This window comes from Suillus plorans, assembly GCF_016647745.1.
Source record: "Suillus plorans strain S12 chromosome Unknown HD556scaffold_53, whole genome shotgun sequence".
Lineage (NCBI taxonomy): Eukaryota > Fungi > Basidiomycota > Agaricomycetes > Boletales > Suillaceae > Suillus > Suillus plorans.
The window spans coordinates 110,095-130,707 of record NW_024537437.1 but is presented as its reverse complement, the minus strand read 5'-3'; the positions used below and the strand labels follow the sequence as shown (position 1 = coordinate 130,707).

Below are 20,613 nucleotides of genomic sequence, written 5' to 3'. Positions count from 1 at the left end.
CTCCCCAGATCTAGTAGCCAATATATACCATACCCATTCTATTTGCCTTCTCCGTCTGTTTCCTTGTCCCCGTTTCACATCACCACACATGCAGCAACGACCCACCTGCACTAATGTTCGCATACGTTCCACTCGTGATGCTCATAAAATATTCTATGCAGTCCAGCTGCGTATGCTCCCAATGATAACAAGGCGCCTTGACGCCGACGAACGTCTCGCCCTATGTTCAGGTTGCATCTATGCATGGGAAGAAAGAGGTCCACACACTGAAATCACAGGTTTAGGAATAGAGCGTTTTACCGAGGGACGTAGATGGAGTCCCTCGCGTGTCAGAGACGTTGGTACTTCCAAATAATGACCTTGTGACTCTGCTAATCTCCCTTCAAGGAATTCCTTTTCTACTATGAGAAGTATACCCCTCCAGCAGACGCCGGTCATTCTGGGTATGTTCCCGCCCTAAAAAAATTGTTCCTAAATTTACTATTTTACTAGGTCTTCTGAAAAGCAGCCCCCTCGAGATTGGGATCCGCTTGTCAAGCAAACTTATTCAGTTTGGGTTGAAACGGATAAAGGTCGCCGCAAGTGGCACTTGAGTAAGGACATGTGACATTCCAAAATATGGACTTCACTAAAGCTATTTGTAGCCGCATACTTCACGCAGGCCACAGTCGATGAGCTAGGCACCATAGATAACATACCAGGTGTCGCTGACCTCGTGGTGCCAGAAGGAACTTTCCAAAGCACCCGAGTTGGCAAAACCCGCAAGGGGGAAGATAGTCGCTCAAGGTCTGATGTTCTGAAGTCAACGAATTCCACCGTAACTCGGACGTACGCTCCATTCCCTGCATACTCTAGCCAGCCTTCCCACTACCCTAATTCGCCACAATCACCGTATGCTCAGCCGGATGACCCATACCGCCCAAGTCTGGGTCAGTCTTCGCAGCAGCTTCGTGCGCTGACATCTGAAATCCCTCAGTATTCGGTACCCCCACCCCCTCCACCACCTTCTCTACCTCCTCTTCGTCCTTCATATGAAGATGACTACAAATTTCGTCGTCCCTCACTCCCAACCATACCCCCGCCAGAGCATAGCTCATCGTATTACGGCCGCCGAAGCTCTGCCGATTACTCCGTGTCTGGAAGTATTGCTCCCTTGTCCAGGCCTCGTACAGACACATCATTGAAGCCCTTTGTTGAGTATCATACCTCCAATGATCATGGGTCTCCTCCCGCGTTTGGAGCCAGTATCAATCACTCTCCTGCTTCGAGTAGCACAAGTGGTACACACCGTGCGTCTGAGGACCTTTACTCTTCCCGGCCTTTCTCGTGTTCATTCAACGTCCGTCCATCACGTTCTCCGCCGCCCTCTCCTTCATGTCGCATGCGACCACCATCTACTATTGGCAACTTCCAGCCTGTCTCTCGAGTGCCAGATGATGATGGCAGAGAACCAAGCCAGAGCGCATTTTCGCTTGATAACTCGGCCAGCTTCCCTTCCCCTCATAATTCACCACCCATCTCGCTTCCCCCTCCCGCGCAGCTCTTCAGGTCAGAGCCTCCCCCACAGTATGAAGTGCCGTCCTCTGCGGATTCAAGTAGCATTGGACCTCAGCGTGTTGGCCTAGCGCCTTTGCATTCCTTGCAACGCAGTCACCCCTACAAACGAGACCCTGTGGACGATAGAGCCCTTCGGCTGCTAGGACCACGTTCCGGGTGACTATTCGCTGGTTGCCTGTCATCAGGTGATAAGTGACATGTCATCGCATCACTGTCCGCTTGCGTCCATCATTCTTGCGTAAAGACGCACATCACTGACCCGCGGGAAGAGATGTGTGTGTACCTGTGATTAGGCGTGCTTGGCTTTTTACCGAGCAAGCGTCGTTTTCTATGCGGTCCCTAGTAGTAGCAATCAAACGTTCCTCTTCTTCGCTTATGGTACGTTATATATCCATAACCATTCCTCGGTACATACTTGGTCTCGCGCTGAAATCGCGCTGTCAATACGATACGATACGTGCACAACATGTATACATACACATATATTGTACTTTTGGCTATTTGAGAATGCCGTCGCGGATGTTTGTCTCGATCTTCATCACGATCTTGGTGACCTTGTTCAGTTATATTAATATCCTAGCGTGTGTATAAAGCCAACGTCAAGCCGTAATACCTTATGATAAAAGTACAAAATGGGTGCCATTATAGCGTATGTAGGGGTCTGGGGCGAACCTGCAACTAATATGCGAAACGAATATAAATATATATATATATAGAATGGCTTGAGAATGGCGGCCTTGAACTTAGGTATTCGTCAATAAACTATAGATAAGGCTCGGTGAAAATAAACTCTTTCGTCCGTAAACGAGATAGAGACGATGAACAATACTGACGGGGTTATACATCGGATAATCCGTTCGGTTCAACGGCAAATTTTATTCCGTGTTCACGGGGTTTTGTCAGAGAAGTATACTAGAACGATTCAAGCTGAGCCGAGACAATGGAAGGTTTTCTACGGCTTGGCGGGACCCCTTGGCATGAACTTTGTATTGTTCCGCCTTGTTGGTCTTTCGAACTTGCCGGCAAGTTCCCATGGCACCGATCGCTCAGGTTCAGACTGCTTGCTTTGGTTAAAATGATAAAATTTACGATGCCTGGTAGAATACACTGGAATTAAATGACATGAGGACGAAGCTTATGTCCAAGATAGCTGCTGAGGAGAGCAATGACGGAGATTTGACAGGTGCCTAGTAGTAAAGCTAGCGTCGTGACTACCACTCGAATTCGCTGCGCGGTGTCAGTGCCAACTCATCAATCAAATCAGGACCACGCACCCCGTGCATTTGGCAAATAGATAGTCCTTCCCATTGATATGGATCATACCGTCCTTGAGGAGGCATTTCCATTTGTTTTTGACACGGCCGACCTGAGAAACATGAGCTCAGAGATCTGGATCAATGGATGCCAGATTTGCCTACCTTATCGTATGTGCAGAACACAATATCAGTCTCGCCTTGTCCACCCTCTTCAGCATCTTCTTCGCCCTCGGTGTCTGAGTCGTCGAGGTCGCTGTTGATGGCCTCGGCATCCTCTGTGTGCGTCGTCGATGATACCTGCGATGGTTGGGGAAGCGAAGGGTGAGATGCACGAGGCGCAAATGGCTGACTAGGCGGAGGAGAAGGTGAGTCTGATTCAGACGATGAAGGTCCATCAACCTGAGGGATCCTCTGCCCTGGTGCTCTTGCTTGAGGTGCAGGAGGACTGGCGGCGGCGGGAGCGCTTGGCGGTTGAGGGGAATGTTGAGGAGCTTTAGAAGGTGGCTGCGGAACTGGGGGCGCGTATGGCCTAGACATGGTAGGTGGACGTTGTAAATGCCCTGGGTGAGGAGGGAACGACAGTACGCCTTGCTGTCCTCCAGGAAAGCCCGGTGTTTTGAGACCGTTCAATTGAGGCCCAGGGAGCGGCGGTAGAGCGTATGGCATGCCCGGAGGAGGAGCACTTAGGACGTATCGATTATCCACTGGTTCCGTCTTAACTTGTGGACCTTGGGGTTGCGCAACAGGAGGTGGCGGTGGAGCATATGCGTGCGGAGGAGGGTAGTGCGGGTGATGGGGAACCATCATAGGATGCGGAGGGTACATATGGTGGTGCTGTGGAGGCGGAGGCGGCTGTGGCTCAAACTCTGCAACATGCGATGCAATGACTTTGCTTTCCCATTTCTGCAAGAGCATTCGCATCACCGAAATTCTTACACTATGATATGAACGGGAATGATAAGAAGTATATGCTCACATGTTGCAACTCTGCAAGAACTTCTTCGCTGACGCCGTACTCGTCGAATTCGGGCTTAATGGCGGAAATGACTTCGTCTATGACCGCGCGGTAGATGCCAGGCTCAAAAAATGTCTCTGTTACCGGACTGAACTACTACAGACAAGTTCGGGTGAGCAGCTCACCACTATCTTATTCGACATTGTGAATGTCGCCAGCGACGATTGACACAGCGAGCTTAGGATAGGGTCGTGGTGGGGGAATGAGGGAGTCCTTTTATACTTCAATGGCCTGTGAGACAGGCAGGTAGATTCAAACTCAGCTAGACATCATATGCAGCGTTCCCACGCACGGGCCAACAGTTACAAGTCCAGGTGACGGTAGTACTGGCATTGACTAGCGCATAACATACAGTTATAAATCACAGGTACTTATAAGACGGAATACGAACTTCTTCCTGTAGCCTAAGGCGACGGACGTGTGGACGACGACCAAAGGCGCTGATTAAGGTGGTATAGCGTAAGCACCGTAAATGGAAAGTTAGAAACTTGACAGTACACCATTCCGCGCAACTTGATTAAATCCTTTGTGAACATGGGTCGTCGACTTTGCAGCGCTCTGTCTTGTCTGCTGTTAGTCGGTTTATCGCAAGCAGCCGACGTATATCTCAGCCCATCTCAGGAATTTCCATCCCGGCTCTCCCTTCAGCATGCTGATTTTGCCTTGTCGCAACATCTGGGTCTCGAGCCAATCGAGAATTTCCAGGATTATGGCGAACTGCTAAGAGAGCACGAGTTTGTCGCACAAGGGGCTTCAAACGCATTATTTTTACTAGTAGACGATGCTAGTTTACAAGGTTTGGTTGTCCCACTCCAGGAGCAAGTGCAGTGACAATTAACAAGTCGCACCTTCAGACATCATTCCTTCTTTCATGAGCCGCTCGTTCTCGATCGCAGGGGCACCCACTAGTTCCCTTACTTCCTTTGTGCCCTCGTATCTGAAACGCGCCACTCATTCATACTCCCTCGTCTACTCTGATCTCGCTATTCCCCCAGAAGGCATCCCTCGGACTCTTGACATATTTTCTGCCCCAACACCCGCAAACGAAGCTTTCCTTGCAGAAATATCAACACTTACCAAATTCATCGAGACAACCGCAGATATCTATGATGACAAGTTCGCGTCCTTGGAGTTAACAGGACTGTCCCAGCTCGCAGCTACATATGGTCGTTCAAGCGACCAGTACCAGCTTGCAGCAAGAACAATCCGAGCCGTTCTTGAAGCCAGTACTGCTGATGCAAAGACCCGCGTCGCCGTCTTGTCCTACACCCCCTCTCTTATGCTGGACAAACGACAACCGCAGCCACCGCAGCAGTCACCCCTTCCAGCACTCCGCCCACCCGTGGGACCACCGATTCGTCATTTTGCCTCTTGCCTCACGAGCTCTGAGGCCTGCTCCAACGCGACCAATGCTTGTTCTGGTCATGGGCAGTGCGTGAGCACCCTCAGTGCTGAACAGGAATGTTTCGTTTGCGCTTGCTCTGACACCAAGTCTAATTCTGGGAAGACGGAAAGCTGGGTGGGCGATATGTGTCAGCGCAAGGACATCAGTAGGTAAGTAGTTGGTTGCATCGTTTCTCTTGGTTTTGTTCGTTGACTGGTCTGTACCAGCACCTTCGTGTTGATCGCAGGGACAGTGATCACACTTATCATCTTGATGGGAGGCTCTATTTCGTTGCTTTACTCCATCGGTGGCGACGAGCTTCCTAGCATCCTCACAGGTGGTGTGGCAAGTGGATTGAGGAAAGAGTGAGAAGACGCCAATATCTGTTGCATAGTAGGCTGGCTCGTAGATCTTGTCGCCAATTGCAGGTCTTCATGATGCATGATACTTTGATGCCACTCGACTTGGTGGCGTACTGTTCTTCCAGACTGATATTTGACAATTTTCACAAGTCTGAGGTTGTTGGGTATGAAGACTTCTTGCGACATACTGGGCAAGCGTAACTTGGCATGTTGTACAATTACTCAAATATTATAATCTCAAGCTACAAATTTATGATTCGTCTCGCAGCTCGACCTCGAGAGCCGCACTGCTCACCCAAATATGAATCGCACTACTCATCCCATCGTCCATCCTCTGCGTGCACCAGATATTCAATTCTCCCGTGCGCTTATACAACGGCATACAGTGCGTCAATCTGATTGACTCGGATCTGTTCATCAACATGCTGTTCGAAATATCCATACGTCCCAAGTGACTCCTGTCCGCCCATGTTTCGTGTGACTGTGCTTAACATACTAGACGTTATAAGGGTGATGGTATAAAGGTCTGGAATTCGTTTCCTATTCTTGTCGTGGTAATCGCCAAAGCAAGCCCGGCACGGTTGTAACAATATTTGTTGGGGATGTCCCCGACGAAACCAGGATGGCAGACGAGGCTCCGCCTGTCCTATACAGATTGCTGAAGGACGAACACAAAGAGACACTCCTCTACTTTGCTGTGCAGCAGAACAAGGAATCCAAGCTTCTATCAAAAGTCAGTCGTGCATTACTCCTTCCCTGCGGGACCCTCTCATGTTGCGTTATGGGCATCGCAGGCTGCGTGCCGTCCCAACACCCATCTTGACATTCGTGTTCCTTATCTTCATCTTCGTCCTCACTCTTCGCTTGATGAGCTTCAGCGCCGTGCCTTCTTCACGTCTGGTACCCACACAATTAGCTTCCACATCCACGACACCAGACCTGTCATGGAGGAAGGAATGCAGACAGACCTATTATCAACACACCAAGCCATCCGCTCACCCACCGGGCCACAGCACGCATATCTCACCTTGATAGTCAATAATCCCCATGATTAGGTGTACACATGAGCCTTGAGAAGCTCAGCATGCCCCCGCGCACGAATTGACCAAAGCAAGCCCGGCACGGGTGTAACAATATTTGTCGAGGGTATGGTGTGCCAAACGAAACCAGGATGGCCGCCGAGGCTCCGCTTGTCCTATACAGATCGCTGAAACACGAGCACGAGGAGACGTTCCTCTACTTTGCCGTGCAACGGAACAAGGAATCGAAGGTTCTATCAAACATCAGTCGACCATTACTCCTTCCCTACTCGGTCAAGACTGATACTTCCCTGGATGACCCTGTTACGGGCCTCACAGGCCATGTGTCGTCCCAACACGCCCGTGAATGCGGAAAAGAAATGAACAACGTCCATAAATTCTATCGCATGGTATCATGATCGTTCCTCCCCGTCCTGATATTCGTGTTCCTCATCTTCATCTTTGTCCTCACTCTTCAGGAACGCACTTGATGAGCTTTAACGCCGTGTTCTTCGGGCCTGATACCCACACGCTTAGCTTCCACGTCCACGACACCAGATCCTGCCATGGAGGGAGGAATGCAGACACAATCTAAAACCATTATTAACACACCAAGCCATCCGCTCACCCACTGGGTCACATACGCATACTCACCTTCGATAGTTAATAATCCTCATGATTAGGTATATGCATGAGCCTTCAGGGGCTCAGCATCCCCCCGCGCACGAATCAAAGACCCGGAGCTGGGCAGGCTCGAAGTGTTGTGTGAAGAAGAGACTTTTGAGTGCTGCAGGCTTGGGCTTTGCGTCAAGGTTCTCTAGCGTATGGGTGAGATCGCTGTACGGTCTTACGATAGTTGGGGAGAGGAATCCTGCAGCGCGGGCTGTGTTGAGGATAGCGAATGGGTGAGTGATAGGCACGGGAATTGGAGGACGTTTGGAAGCAGGCTGTTCTGTGTGGCACACGATTGGCTTAACGTGAGATGCAAATAAAAGGGCAAGTTTCATGGCCAGTGTTCTCATTGAAGTTAGGTATCTCTTCATCTGATTTCCGCAGGGCTTGCTCAAGTATTGATGTCCTCCGGGGGATGTCGGCGACGATGCGTGGTACGTCATCAGAGCTGTCGAAGATGCAGGTTGTGGAAGCAAGGGAAGTGCCTTGGGCAGCCTGAACCGACTTTGACCTATTGAGGCTGGCGTGTGAGACATCACTAGGCTTGTGCTCTGGCAAGCGATACAGCCTGTCAGAAGCCGAACTGGATGCAGTGGAACTATGAGATCAGGATTGATGAGCAGTGAATGGATAAGTGCACTCTTTGCGGTCTCCTTGAGAGCAAAAGCCCAACTCCTTTATACGACACAGTATGATCACTGCGAACCCCAACAGAATTGATAAAGCCAAACGGCCGTACAAGTTCGTAAGCTAGCCGAAGCGCACTGGTATTACCAACAACCTTCGAGTGATGATTTAAGGAAAGGTCTACATCAAGTTGCATGGAATTCGATTGAATTTGAAGGGTTTGTTTTTCTGCGGTAGGATTAGACAGTGTTATGAAATGAACGTGTTAAATGGACAGGCCTGTTTCAGTAATAGCACTGTGCTTCTACTATTATCGTGAACACGCAACTCACTGCAATGCTCTTCTTCAGTAAAGCTGGGCCAATTAGAATCAGATTATCTATGCCGAACTGAATGCAGCATTGCACACACCTGAGGATCAAGACCAGATTGTTCGATATGACTCATCTTCAAGTAATGAAATACATGGCAGCTCATCAGTGTGCACTTGGTGTGTAGCTTCAGATTCACAAATTTCAATATGTAACTGAGTTACTGGCCTGAAACGAGTTCCTAGACAAGGGGAGGTTTGTATGAAAAGTGCATAGAACGACATGGCAGAGCACTTACCCACAAATAGTAACCTCCTCCACAACCGAGAGCAACGACCCAATATCATTAGCATCAACTCTGCTGAGCATTGCGTCCGTCTGAAAGGTTACCACCGGTACGTGGAAAGATGCCACCCTTGACGCTGCCAAAAGACAATCTTGTTTGGTAGTCCTAGTGTGGTCCTGTCAAAGTCAACTTCCTTAACACGAGAAGATGAAGTCGGCTAAATGTCCCAATAAACTCTTGCAGACAGTCAAGCTTTCAAGATCTGACAACGAGATGCAGAGGTAAAAGTCATCGATTCAAGGTCAGCATGCGTCGCCGAATCACTTGCAACAACAGTACAGATTTCATTCACCACGAAGATCTCCAGACAAGTAAAATGTTAAATGAATCGTATGTCTCGCAGGAGAGCAGACTGGAGGTGGAGAGGACGTATGTTGAGATGTTTGACATATTTCTGTGATGTGGACGTGTTCATAGCAATAGCAAGTATTGATGCGTAGGCGAGAAAGCTTCCGCGATTTAGTAGATGTGCGGAAGTCTGTCCAACGACACTTCAATGTGGATTGTGGTGTGTCGAAGTTATGATTCCAGTCATTGACATAACCACCGATTCCCAATATCTCCTCTTAAAAAGGAGGATCAAGGCCCTCGACGGTCGAACTCGTAACAGGATCTAAGTGGGGGAGGGGTGACAACATTGACTGAAATGATACTATCTCCACATGAGAAGATCCTGGGACAATCTGGCACGTCGTCAACGATGAGCAAGAGTACTTTTGAGGGTCTGCTGGCAGCCGATAAATGAGAGGTTGGCGAAAAGGACATGTGGACGGGGGATGAACAATGCATGGATCTTGCGTAAGAGCACTTCTGATAGGCTCCAGTCTGGGAGTGTGCCAGGCTGCCATCAGCCCTTGTCAACGTTTACCACGACGACCACACACTTTTGACAACCAGAACGATTTGATCTTTGGCGAAAACTACAACAGCGACCGGTTAACATGGGTGTTGGCATTCCATTTTCTAAGAAAATGACATGGCGGGCGGGAAGGCGGGCGGCGGAGGTGATTAATTCATTCTAGAGATGCGGGGTCAGTACTAGTGCTTCAAAGCTTCAGCTGCCACCTCCCGATTGGTAATCAAACTTATTGCTCAGGCGGCTGGCACACACAGACAAAAACCCCAGTCTATAAGTTTTACTTTCACTCAACTTCGCAACTATCAATGCAATTGACCAGTAAATATGTTCGTACACTTTCAATATTCAAAATCATAACCTATGAAATTTCACCACCCAAGTCTCAGGTGGCTTCCCACCACCCGGAAAGAGTCTGCTCCTTGCAAATGCTTCATCTTTCATAAGCCCCGCGAACGCAACACGAGATCCAAGCCAATCGACACGGAGCAGTAACCTCTCCCGCTGCATGGAGATATGATTTGGTACTAATGCGCTGGGTGCAAATCTCACTGTTGGCCTGGTGCGTGCCGCAGAATTCGAGCCCCCCTGCAATGCAGGTTGTATCATTGGGCGACGATCACGTGCTCTGATAAGACTCGCGCGCCTATCATGTCCAGCGGTGCCCCACTCAGTGTCCGTGAGTGGGTGCTGCAATGCAGCATGCAGGGTAGCGAGAACATCAAGACACGTCACGCCCTCTTCTCCAGCACCGGGGTCAGGACAGATGTCAAATGTCCAGGGAAAGTCTGGGCTGATGAGCCGTATCTGTCTAGGCCGTTCTGGGGTGAGTGGGACGAAGAGTAGCTCGTACCCGCAGCCTGCATATAAAGATGACAACGGAAAGGCGAGGGATGTATGCGGGAAGCGTAGGTCGTATCTTATTGGCACGAATGACATCGAGAGAAATGGGTGGGGATAGGCTAATGAGAGAGAAGTATGAGGAACGATGGGGATCATAAATTGTATCTGAGGCATACCATTTTGGGTTTCGTTAACGTTCGATGACACTGTTCGTGGAACAGAATGGTCATCTAGAAGAGATATTTGAACACCTTGCAAGTTAGTAAAATCAAGATGCGTACATATTAGCCGTGAATTGGGGATGTTGCAGTCGACAGGACTTATTTTATTTGCAGATGCTAGCCGAACAAATTAAGCTTGAATTCAAGGTGCGACTATGGAAAAGGCGAGTACCTTGTACCCCCAAATTCATGTGCGAGTGACGTTCATATTGGAGATGAGCGGGATAACTTGAAGATTCTAACAACAGCTGAACTGAGAGCTGAGAGCCGTAGAAAATAATCACAGCTCACGGGTATGGGCAGCGTTTATCTGCGGACGATGCGAGGGTATATTGTTTGCTACAGTAATATGCCGTGCCGTTGATAGAGGTGAAGTGACATGGGGAAGCTGCACTGTGGGATGGGGAAACTGCTCGGGGGGATGGGGAAACTGGCCTGGGGGATGGGGAAGCTGCACTGGGGGATGGGGCCACCCTGCGTAGCGAGCATTGTGAAAAGCATGAGGCAAGATAGTGGGATTACGGGTAACCCATTGGGAGTGCCAAGGGGGATGTGTTGTAGAAGACATCAGGGAGATAACGATGATGTATCAAGAGTGAGGCCTTGAGGCTTGAGGCATTGCGGGGAGGGCCCATTATATAGTTTTCAGGTTTGTCTGAGTGTTCGTTTCCTATGTGAGTAGTCTCGGGAGATGCCGAAAGATCGGCATCTGCGGTCATCAATGCATCAGGCGTCAACCTTGCAGACCGGGTAAAGCAGAGTCTGGGACACTCGACACCCTGCTGTAAAGCTCCTACGCTTCCAATTTTCTGTTAGCGAAGCACGTAGTACCTGCGAGCTCCTATGTCTGTACGTAGATCAAAGAGACCTAGATGATACCTGATCGATTGATAAGAGACAGCGACATACGTTCCTCGAGCTTGAGTATTAGAAAACCACATTAACTAGCACCCCATACTGTGCATTTTCTCATGTTCCCTCGTATGACCGGCCAAACAGAATCCTTAATGTAGCACTTACCCTTATCCTGGTATCCAAACGCCCCCATCAATAGTATTTTGGGGGTATTCCTGTGTCAAATGTTTTGAGCGCGTGGACACCTCCACAGAAGATGTTTGATCCTTACCGGGTCACATTTTTACCCGCTCGAACACAAATGTCCTCGCAAATAGTCTTTGGCTCCCACGGCGATCTCAATCCATTTGTAAGGACGAACGAGTGCGACGTCAACGTTTCGACGTGCATCAACTGCGTTATGAATCTGAAAAGCACGCGCGCGCAGCGGATCAACGTTAACAGCGAATACTTACATATTACATAATATAGCTTTGGCTCGCAAAAATACAATAGGTTCCTGATTCTACGCTATCCATATTTCAGTATGCGGATGTGGCTCAGCAGGCGTTCTCGTCCGAATCGAGTACTACACTGCATCTTGCGATCCCTGCACTCGAGACTCTCCATAGAGCTTGGTCTTCACGTGCAGGACGGCCAAAATATGCACGTTTTGCACCTGCATTGCACGCCGCTGCACAAAAGCTCGATGAATATTATGAGAAGACCACTGGCTCCCCGGCCTATGTCATGACCATGTGTATGTGCTGACTGTTTCATGTTCCATGCGTCTTCGATGTTAATGTTGCATGCAGTGCTTGATCCGACAGGTAAAATGTTGTATTTCAAGAAGAACTGGCCGGAACATTTGCAAGATGATGTTCTTGCTTGCGCCGAACGAGTGGTATGTCTGACCGAATTATTCACCAGCTCACATTCACTTACAAACCATGTAGTTCGAGGCTCGCTATCGTGAATTGGGCCAAGCAGCATCCACGTCGCAACCATCACTGGCCAAGAAAGGGAAGGCTAGCGGGCTTAAGAAGTTTATTCGCGAGACACAAAGCTCCGAAGAAGATGACGACGACGAGACTGTTGTCACTCATACAGATCCATCTAGACCATGGTATGCGAGTTTCAAAAACTATATTGATGCTGTAGAGACAAAACCTCCACCGGGAATGAGTGCAATCCAATGGTGGGGAGTAAGTACACAACTGAGTCCATATCTTCTCGCTACTGACTGGTTCTTTGTTGTAGATCAACGGACACAGATATGGGGCAGTATGGACCTCAATTGCTCGTGACTACCTGTCAATTATGGCATCGTCAGTTTCAAGTGAGCGCGCGTTCTCACAGGGCGGTATCACTATCAGCAAGCGCCGAAACCGTCTCAAGGGTGACATCGTTGAGGCACTTCAATGCGTCAAATGCGCCCTCCGCCACGACGTACTCTTCCATGAGCCTGGACCATCATCATCAACTGAGGAAGCTCTCGAGGACTTGGATATTGAGTCAGACACTAGCGACTCCGAGAAGCTGAGTGATGCCGAGGATGAAGGTTGGGACGCTCTTCTGGAGGGAGATGAGGATCTCGTAGAATCAGACAGCGACTTCGTGTAAATAGTATGTCATCCTTGTCTGAACCATTTTTCTGTTTTCAGTGCTCGGGCCGCGGCTCAGGCCGAGCCAGGCCAAAGCCAAGCCGTCATTGACGGCTTTGGCCTGGCCCGCAGTTTTTCAAAGCCAAAGCCGTCTGAAGCCAGGCCGAAGCCGCGGCTTTCAGGCCAAGCCGGGCCGTGCACATCACTACTATCCACACGCACACCCATCAGCATCACACCCACTCAAACTCCTGCACCATCACTTGGCAGACACTACTTATATTAGAAGTGTAAAATTGACGCCCTAATACGCTATCGTAACTTGGAATGCACCTGTCGAGCATAGGCCTAGCCTCAAATTTCTATATGGAACTTTCCACCGTACGTAGATACCATGCTACTACTATGCATGTTGTCTACTTACAACCTCAATTGTATCAGCCGATTCGGGGTACCGAAATAATAACACAGTCTGTCGTTCCCGGGCCCAGTGAGGTCATTCACTCAGGCACCCATCAACACTGCGCAGCAAACACAGCCACCTGTTCATGGCAGGGTGATACTTAACCATGTCTAACTATACACAGTACATTTTGTAAGTTTGTCTCGGAGTCACCAACATGAAGCTTCATGAAGCTTAACAGGCACGATGCCTCACTGGTTCTAAAGATCGGGATCTCTCTTGTGATCTCGATGCTACTGGAAATGTTTTTCTCAGGCTTCCAAGAATAGCGCTACCACCGGAAAAATTACCAAATTGGGATATTCCAATAATCTCACTATTCCCACATACCTCCCTGGCTCTACTGCTGCACCAGAGCTTTCCCCTTGCTCACTCATGTATATAAGTAGTAGAATGGCATGTACATACATAAAATGATACAATAGACCGCTTTTTTCATTGTCTGAGAGCTTGTACAGCAGTCTACAGTACTGACTACAATATGTGCATCCCAGGACTAAAACATATTCGCTTTTTTGCCCCTTTAGCAGGGAAGCAATTCTGACTGTATATATCATATATTAGAGTGTTAATGAATATATTACACCGCTTGTTTGAGCCTCTGTAGTGTCCTACATCAGTAGATATGTTAAATTCATGAATACCTCTCAAAAAACATAAACCAGTTCGCATTTTTTAGTGTTTAGGTATATAGACTGGTGAATATTATTTCTAACATCTCTTTACTAGTATATACATCATATCAAGAGTATATGTCAGCAGGATCAGTCCCTAGGGTCATATGTATTGTCATCTTCCTGGTGGTTCACTCCCTGAGAAAATTTTTCCTGCAGCTCCGGCCCTCTAGGATGGTAGGTAGTCTTTTACTATGAACATATGGAATATATTTATCACATAGGTATACCAGAACAATACCAGGATCCTTGTCTACAATCCAAAGTCACTTTTTGCCTACAATGTACCATATTTTCGCATTTTTGAGGTTTTTCACTACATTCTCACTACATAGACTATACCAGCTGTTCATATATCACTTATAGTACATATATGAAGCCTTCCCAAGGCCATGATCAGGCAGAAATATGTCAGAGTAATGATATCAAGCACATATCTCCTATTCTCACTGATAAGAATTCCCAGACATGAATATAGTAAAATATTATGATCAGACTATCTTGGAGTACACTATATATACCAAGTAATACAGTCCTCGACTACCAGAAGGATCCATGAATAATTGACAGCAGGGGAATCCAATAGATAAGAAATAGGTCGTGGGAAAGTCAAAAAGTCCAAACATCGAAAAAGTACTATGCACCAACAGTCTATGCAAGGGTGGTCTGACCATAATAATGCAACAAATTGAGACCACAACACTTCCACATCACCTTTACCTTCACAACATATATTAGTATAGTATATTTAAGTAGTTTACAATGTATTCTATACATTTTTAATGAAATCTTCGCCCTAGACAGGGTTGAAATATAACATTTGCATGATTGTGGGATTTGCCCCTATATCATTGATATCATTACTATGTCATATTTCTGCCTGATCATGGCCTTGGGAAGGCTTCATATATGTACTATAAGTGATATATGAACAGCTGGTATAGTCTATGTAGTGAGAATGTAGTGAAAAACCTCAAAAATGCGAAAATATGGTACATTGTAGGCAAAAAGTGACTTTGGATTGTAGACAAGGATCCTGGTATTGTTCTGGTATACCTATGTGATAAATATATTCCATATGTTCATAGTAAAAGACTACCTACCATCCTAGAGGGCCGGAGCTGCAGGAAAAATTTTCTCAGGGAGTGAACCACCAGGAAGATGACAATACATATGACCCTAGGGACTGATCCTGCTGACATATACTCTTGATATGATGTATATACTAGTAAAGAGATGTTAGAAATAATATTCACCAGTCTATATACCTAAACACTAAAAAATGCGAACTGGTTTATGTTTTTTGAGAGGTATTCATGAATTTAACATATCTACTGATGTAGGACACTACAGAGGCTCAAACAAGCGGTGTAATATATTCATTAACACTCTAATATATGATATATACAGTCAGAATTGCTTCCCTGCTAAAGGGGCAAAAAAGCGAATATGTTTTAGTCCTGGGATGCACATATTGTAGTCAGTACTGTAGACTGCTGTACAAGCTCTCAGACAATGAAAAAAGCGGTCTATTGTATCATTTTATGTATGTACATGCCATTCTACTACTTATATACATGAGTGAGCAAGGGGAAAGCTCTGGTGCAGCAGTAGAGCCAGGGAGGTATGTGGGAATAGTGAGATTATTGGAATATCCCAATTTGGTAATTTTTCCGGTGGTAGCGCTATTCTTGGAAGCCTGAGAATCACCAAAGGAATCAGAAGCCGTTAAGCTTAATTGTAGGGGATTGATAGTTTACAAACAAACTTACAAAACCATACCGTTTCTAGTCAGTGAGTATTATGCTTAATTTTAACAGTATAGCCTGACACAGCTGAGTGCTAGACTGGCGTGGCTGGCAATCTGCCTGCCTCTCGCAGACGGTTAGTCTCAACCTGATTATCAACGCTAATTACCTGTGGTCTACTCCTACTGACTAGTAAGCTATGCAAATGGGTCTCCCCTAGTCAGATCATATACTAGAAGGAAAACAGCCGTTCCTTCTCGATTGTGACCTGCACTACCACCCCCCGCAGGCCTCACTCAGCGGTGCCAGTGTGTACCTGACAAGTACTCAAGTCGCTAGGTCCTGTCGGTATATCTGCTCTGTTGTACAATGAGTATTGGGTCGATGTCGGTCAAACATCTCCTGAAAACGACGCGACTTTCAATTCTCCAGTGCCCGTCCTACTTATTTCCGTGTCGGCGTTAGCTCAGCGACCTTCATTGACAGCCCGGGACTTTTCAGAGATCCAATGGACCATATTTGATGGCCCGAGGACTTTAAGCGATCTAAGGGATCACATGTGGTGACCAGGTGGTGGCCCGGGAGATCTAATGCACCATATGGATATATGTCATAGGCTGACCCATCGCGAAGATCGTGCTATATCAGGACATCCAAAGTCATTCTCTGGGACTTTGTTTCACCGCCCGGAATGAGTTTGTTAATTAGAGACGTTGCAGTGTCAAAAGGACTCGTTACACCTGCGGATGCCGATAGAATACGACAAATTTGAGGATTTGAACTTAGACGTAGAACCAAATAATAGCTGACTACTTTGCGCCCAAAAATTTGAGCGAGGACGAGCTTCATACTGAGGGTGAACAGGACAAGGTTCTAGTAGCAGCCGAACAAAGAGCTGTAGAACACGAATTAGAGCTCACGGGCATGGCCAGTGTTAGCCTCATGCAGACAATGTGTTGAAACATCAATTGCAAAGACAACGCGTTCTGTAGTAAATGGAGATGAAGGAACACGATGAAGCGAGGAAGCCATAGTGAGGAGTTGAAGCACCCTTCATAGCGAGCATTGCGCAAGACTGAATGCTTTAGAATGGTGTGATCAGAGGTAGGCCAATGACATTGCCAGTGATGAGTTAGAGAAAACATGGGGAAGTGACATGGATGAATGAAGAGGGCTCGGAATACTCAAGATAGCCAGATATCGCGGTGAGCAAGGATCGGGGTGAAGACATATGCGAAGGGAATTGTATAGTAGTACGCGACATGGCCTGTCGAAGTAAGTCTGTCCGCAGGAAAATGAGATCCTGGACCCAACTTCGCGTATGAAAGCCCTGAACGCTCTGCCAGGACTCGGAAAGGACGTCTAAGCGTGAAATTGGATGTAATAAGTCCTAGTCCTAATGGGCACGAGGTTGTGGATATGTGAGATGTTCATTTGTTAGTACTATGTACCATGCCATTGATCTGGCGCTGAATTTACTTACTTAGAAATCGTCGACCATGCAATGTCAGCAGGACCTTACACGAAGGGCAGCGAACAAGGAACGACAACGGGAACCCAGGAAAGTGCGTCTACAACCCAACAAAGACGGGAAAGTAGTTTGACATAAGCTCCACTTCTGGATTCTCACACAATTCGCATTGGAAGTGCCCCGCAGCTTCCTAGACAATAATCACAATCATGGTCCGGATCGTGGGACGAGCTTTTTACCAGAGTCTAGACTCACTGACATGCAATAGGCCGACTACTGGCAGTGGGGTCATAATCAGCCCATATCCGGTAGAGCGCCCACCGCAGCATTTATGGCGTCACAAAGGGACACGGTCCAATCACAGAGTGATGAAGGAGGGAGCATGTGTTTGGATTCAGAAGGTAGCTATATTGTGTGCAATGCGTCAAGGTGACGTGGACTTCCCTCAGGAAATAAACATGTTGGATGTTGGCTGCCAGTGATAGTAAAATCAAGTTAGACCAAAGTTAGACAGACATGATTGCTCGAGCCGGGACCAACATTTTTCAATCTGGAGTTGACTCGCAAAATGCCGCCTGTGTCAGTAGAAACCTTGTTGTAGCGGACGCTGCGGACCACGGCATGATCTAGATACTAGAAGAAGCGAGGGAACGGAGTCGGTGTCGCGCCAATCCTAATCCCAATTAATTGAGACGGCAATTGAGATCCGAGTACGAATAGAGGACGTGAGAGGATCAGGAACGACATGCAGGTGGGGCTGAGGCAAACTCACACGGTTCTGATTGACTAGTTGGTGTCGATGAGCCAGCGCTCGAGCGCTCAATATTATATTTTGATACGACGGCTGATGCTCACAGGTCGACCGGTCAATATTCAATATTCAATATTCACGTGTTCCGCATTGCCATCATTACATTTTATGGTGCCCGCACAATGTCCACAGAAAGATCCTTCTCGTCATCAGGAGCTGTTGCACGACTTAGATTTCAACGCAGGCAGTTCGCAACGGTCACAAAATCTCGATAAAAATAGCCAATAGTAAGACGTTTGTACATTTTCTCTGGACCTTCAGAGTCATAATATTTGGAACTTCACCATCCACGTCTCAGGGTGCTCCCTACCACCCGGAACGAATCTCTTCTTCGCAAAAGCCTCATCCTTGACTAAGCCTATGAATGCAACGCTGGATCCAAGCCAGTCAACACGGAGTAGCAGCGGCTCCTGCTGCCACGGCACAGCTCTCTCAAAGCTTACTGTGGGTCTAGTGGGTGCCACAGGATTTGAGCTCCCGTGCAATGCAGGTTGTATCCTTAGACGACGGTCGCGTGCTCTGATAAGACTCGCACGTTTATCATCTCCAGCAGCGCCCCACTCGGTGTCTGTGAGTGGGCGCTGCAATGCAGCGTGCAGAGTAGAGAGAATGTCGAGACACGTCACAACCTCTTCTCCGGCACTTGGGCCGATGTCAAACGCCCAGGGAAAGTATGGGCTGATGAGCCGTATTTGCTTGGGCCTCTCTAGCGTAAGTGGGACGCGGAGGAATTCGTACCCGCAGTCCGCAAATGGAGATGATGGTGGAAAACGGAGAGAGGTGGGCGGATGGCGCAGATCATATAATAATGGTACAGATGGTGGTGCAAGAAATGGATGTGGGAAGGCTGGTGGGATATATAAGAATCAATCCATAAACACAAGGGCGTCTAAGCCGTACCCTTCTGTGTGTTAAGGTTTGATGGCATCATTTGTCGTGTGAAATGGCAGTCTAGAAAAACATACAATTGAACATCTTGTGAGTTAGTAAAATGAAGGAGAACACGTACGTATGAGCCCTGCGTTCTCTGTATCATGTTGAGCTGTGGTACGCGTCTCAGGAACACCTTGGAGAGACGGAATATAAGCACCGCCTTATCACCCAGATTAGGTCGTACAATGATCTAAACAAATGACGACAGAGAACCCACCATTCCATGACCATGAATGAGAAATGTTGCGGTGTTGAGAGTCAACATAATCCATTGTATCAGCGGATGCTAACAAAGCAACTTAAGCTTGAAAATAGAACCATAGAAAAGGAAATCACCTTGCGTTCTGGAATTTGTGCAGGGGTGAGTTGCGTATGGATGAGATTCTAGTGACAAGTAAGCATAGAGTCCGAATAGATTGAGAATTTGAACTACGGCTATTGGTGGTAGTAACCTCATAGGGATGACGCGAGGAGGCATCAATAGTAAAAGCAACACGGGGAAGTTGTATTGGGGGGCGGACCCATCCTGCATAGCGAGCATTATGCAAGGCTGGAGGCGAGATGGCGGGTCTAGCGGTAATATACTGGTACTGTGAAGGGGGACGAGCTGTAGAAAACATGGGGAAAAGGTGATGGTGTGTGGAGACTTGGGATGCTCAAGGCATCGTAGTGAGGAAGGATTATATACGTTGGGATGACCTGTTACATTCGGCGAAAGGTATATTTGGCATACGTTCTTGGAATCACCATTAGCAATGCAGTCACACTCGGAATGGCGCTTGAGCGTTCACACGGTAAGTACGAGCTTGGCATGAGTTCCAAATCAGTACGGCACATGCACAGGAACGTAGAAAATCACAGTAAGCATTGCCTTACGCTTCATTGACCAAAAAAACGAGATCATTTGTGATTACCATTAGTTTCGGACGCTGCTGAGTGTTAAAAAAATACAAGTATTGTCCAATTACACCGGGGTGCGATAAAGTTGACTGCATACTGTGCTGCAAGATTTATGACCCATGTCAGTACCGATAACATGGATCGCAGAAAGAAACTTGCCTTGGCGAGTGTCATAATATGCGTACGATGCACCTGCCGTTGCTTTAATTGGTGCTGACTTTCCTTACCTCAACCGAGCGCCAATGGAGTTTTGATGAGAGACCCTTCTGGACTAGCTGTACGACATAGCAGAACTGCGGAAACGACGCATTGCAACTTGAAGGGGTCACCGTCTTTCTTTGACAAACACCAGAGGAACCATCCCGAAAAAAGGGTGAGAAACGGAGCTCCTACAACTGATATACAGCCGGCATCCTATATGACAGCCGTACACTCTTTTGAACTGCACGCTCCTAAAGGTTGCATCAGTCAACGACCTGTCAGATTCGCGTGGATGACCGAATACATGCCGCATCGTCGTCGTCGCAGTTATCTAATCTTTCGGATTGCACTCTTCCAAGGCCCTTCATGACATGCAAGTTCCGGAAGTCCAAGTATGCACTTGCTGAAGCATGTTTGTCTTGCGCTCTGCGGGAGCTAGAAAACCAAAGTCTCGAGCTAAAGCGGCAGGCCCTCGTAAACGCGCTCGTAGTATTAGTATACACGT

The 20,613-nt window shown here is 47.7% G+C and overlaps 8 protein-coding genes across 8 annotated transcripts; 4 read left to right on the top strand and 4 right to left on the bottom strand.

Annotated features, from left to right (window-relative positions):
• Positions 1–88: 88 nt before the first annotated feature.
• Positions 89–1,717, top strand: HD556DRAFT_1433494 (Gti1/Pac2 family-domain-containing protein; the record flags this gene model as incomplete). The annotated part of the gene is made up of 4 exons (XM_041305227.1): positions 89–337; positions 388–443; positions 493–593; positions 645–1,717. 4 exons carry the CDS (start codon positions 89–91, stop codon positions 1,715–1,717), a joined length of 1,479 nt encoding a protein of 492 aa, XP_041157074.1.
• Positions 1,718–2,622: 905 nt separating this feature from the next.
• HD556DRAFT_1394068 (transcription factor IIA alpha beta subunit) lies at positions 2,623–4,143 on the bottom strand. Its single transcript, XM_041303633.1, has 5 exons — positions 3,954–4,143; positions 3,790–3,891; positions 2,976–3,716; positions 2,832–2,923; positions 2,623–2,784 (listed from the first exon to the last, which is right to left on the bottom strand). Exons 1-5 carry the CDS (start codon positions 3,969–3,971, stop codon positions 2,769–2,771), a joined length of 969 nt encoding a protein of 322 aa, XP_041157073.1. The 5' UTR covers positions 3,972–4,143; the 3' UTR covers positions 2,623–2,768.
• A 219-nt stretch (positions 4,144–4,362) lies between these two features.
• On the top strand, positions 4,363–5,581 carry HD556DRAFT_1242878 (uncharacterized protein; the record flags this gene model as incomplete). The annotated part of the gene is made up of 3 exons (XM_041298323.1): positions 4,363–4,624; positions 4,683–5,382; positions 5,440–5,581. 3 exons carry the CDS (start codon positions 4,363–4,365, stop codon positions 5,579–5,581), a joined length of 1,104 nt encoding a protein of 367 aa, XP_041157072.1.
• A 1,025-nt stretch (positions 5,582–6,606) lies between these two features.
• Positions 6,607–7,124, top strand: HD556DRAFT_747918 (uncharacterized protein). The gene has a single exon (XM_041311496.1). It carries the CDS (start codon positions 6,746–6,748, stop codon positions 7,010–7,012), a length of 267 nt encoding a protein of 88 aa, XP_041157071.1. The 5' UTR covers positions 6,607–6,745; the 3' UTR covers positions 7,013–7,124.
• Positions 7,125–7,927, bottom strand: HD556DRAFT_747917 (uncharacterized protein). Its single transcript, XM_041311495.1, has 2 exons — positions 7,248–7,927; positions 7,125–7,184 (listed from the first exon to the last, which is right to left on the bottom strand). Exon 1 carries the CDS (start codon positions 7,799–7,801, stop codon positions 7,301–7,303), a length of 501 nt encoding a protein of 166 aa, XP_041157070.1. The 5' UTR covers positions 7,802–7,927; the 3' UTR covers positions 7,125–7,184; positions 7,248–7,300.
• A 1,726-nt stretch (positions 7,928–9,653) lies between these two features.
• HD556DRAFT_747841 (uncharacterized protein) lies at positions 9,654–10,754 on the bottom strand. Its single transcript, XM_041311494.1, has 4 exons — positions 10,642–10,754; positions 10,530–10,586; positions 10,425–10,478; positions 9,654–10,367 (listed from the first exon to the last, which is right to left on the bottom strand). The coding sequence occupies exons 1-4, from the start codon at positions 10,658–10,660 to the stop codon at positions 9,760–9,762; spliced, it is 738 nt and encodes a 245-aa protein (XP_041157069.1). The 5' UTR covers positions 10,661–10,754; the 3' UTR covers positions 9,654–9,759.
• Positions 10,755–15,432: 4,678 nt separating this feature from the next.
• HD556DRAFT_1394040 (uncharacterized protein) lies at positions 15,433–15,873 on the top strand. Its single transcript, XM_041303632.1, has 2 exons — positions 15,433–15,743; positions 15,817–15,873. Exons 1-2 carry the CDS (start codon positions 15,442–15,444, stop codon positions 15,833–15,835), a joined length of 321 nt encoding a protein of 106 aa, XP_041157068.1. The 5' UTR covers positions 15,433–15,441; the 3' UTR covers positions 15,836–15,873.
• Positions 15,874–18,337: 2,464 nt separating this feature from the next.
• On the bottom strand, positions 18,338–19,627 carry HD556DRAFT_1446435 (uncharacterized protein; the record flags this gene model as incomplete). Its single annotated transcript, XM_041307089.1, has 6 exons — positions 18,338–18,921; positions 18,975–19,025; positions 19,084–19,167; positions 19,221–19,293; positions 19,344–19,391; positions 19,460–19,627. The coding sequence occupies 6 exons, from the start codon at positions 19,625–19,627 to the stop codon at positions 18,338–18,340; spliced, it is 1,008 nt and encodes a 335-aa protein (XP_041157067.1).
• Between the last annotated feature and the right edge of the window lie 986 nt (positions 19,628–20,613).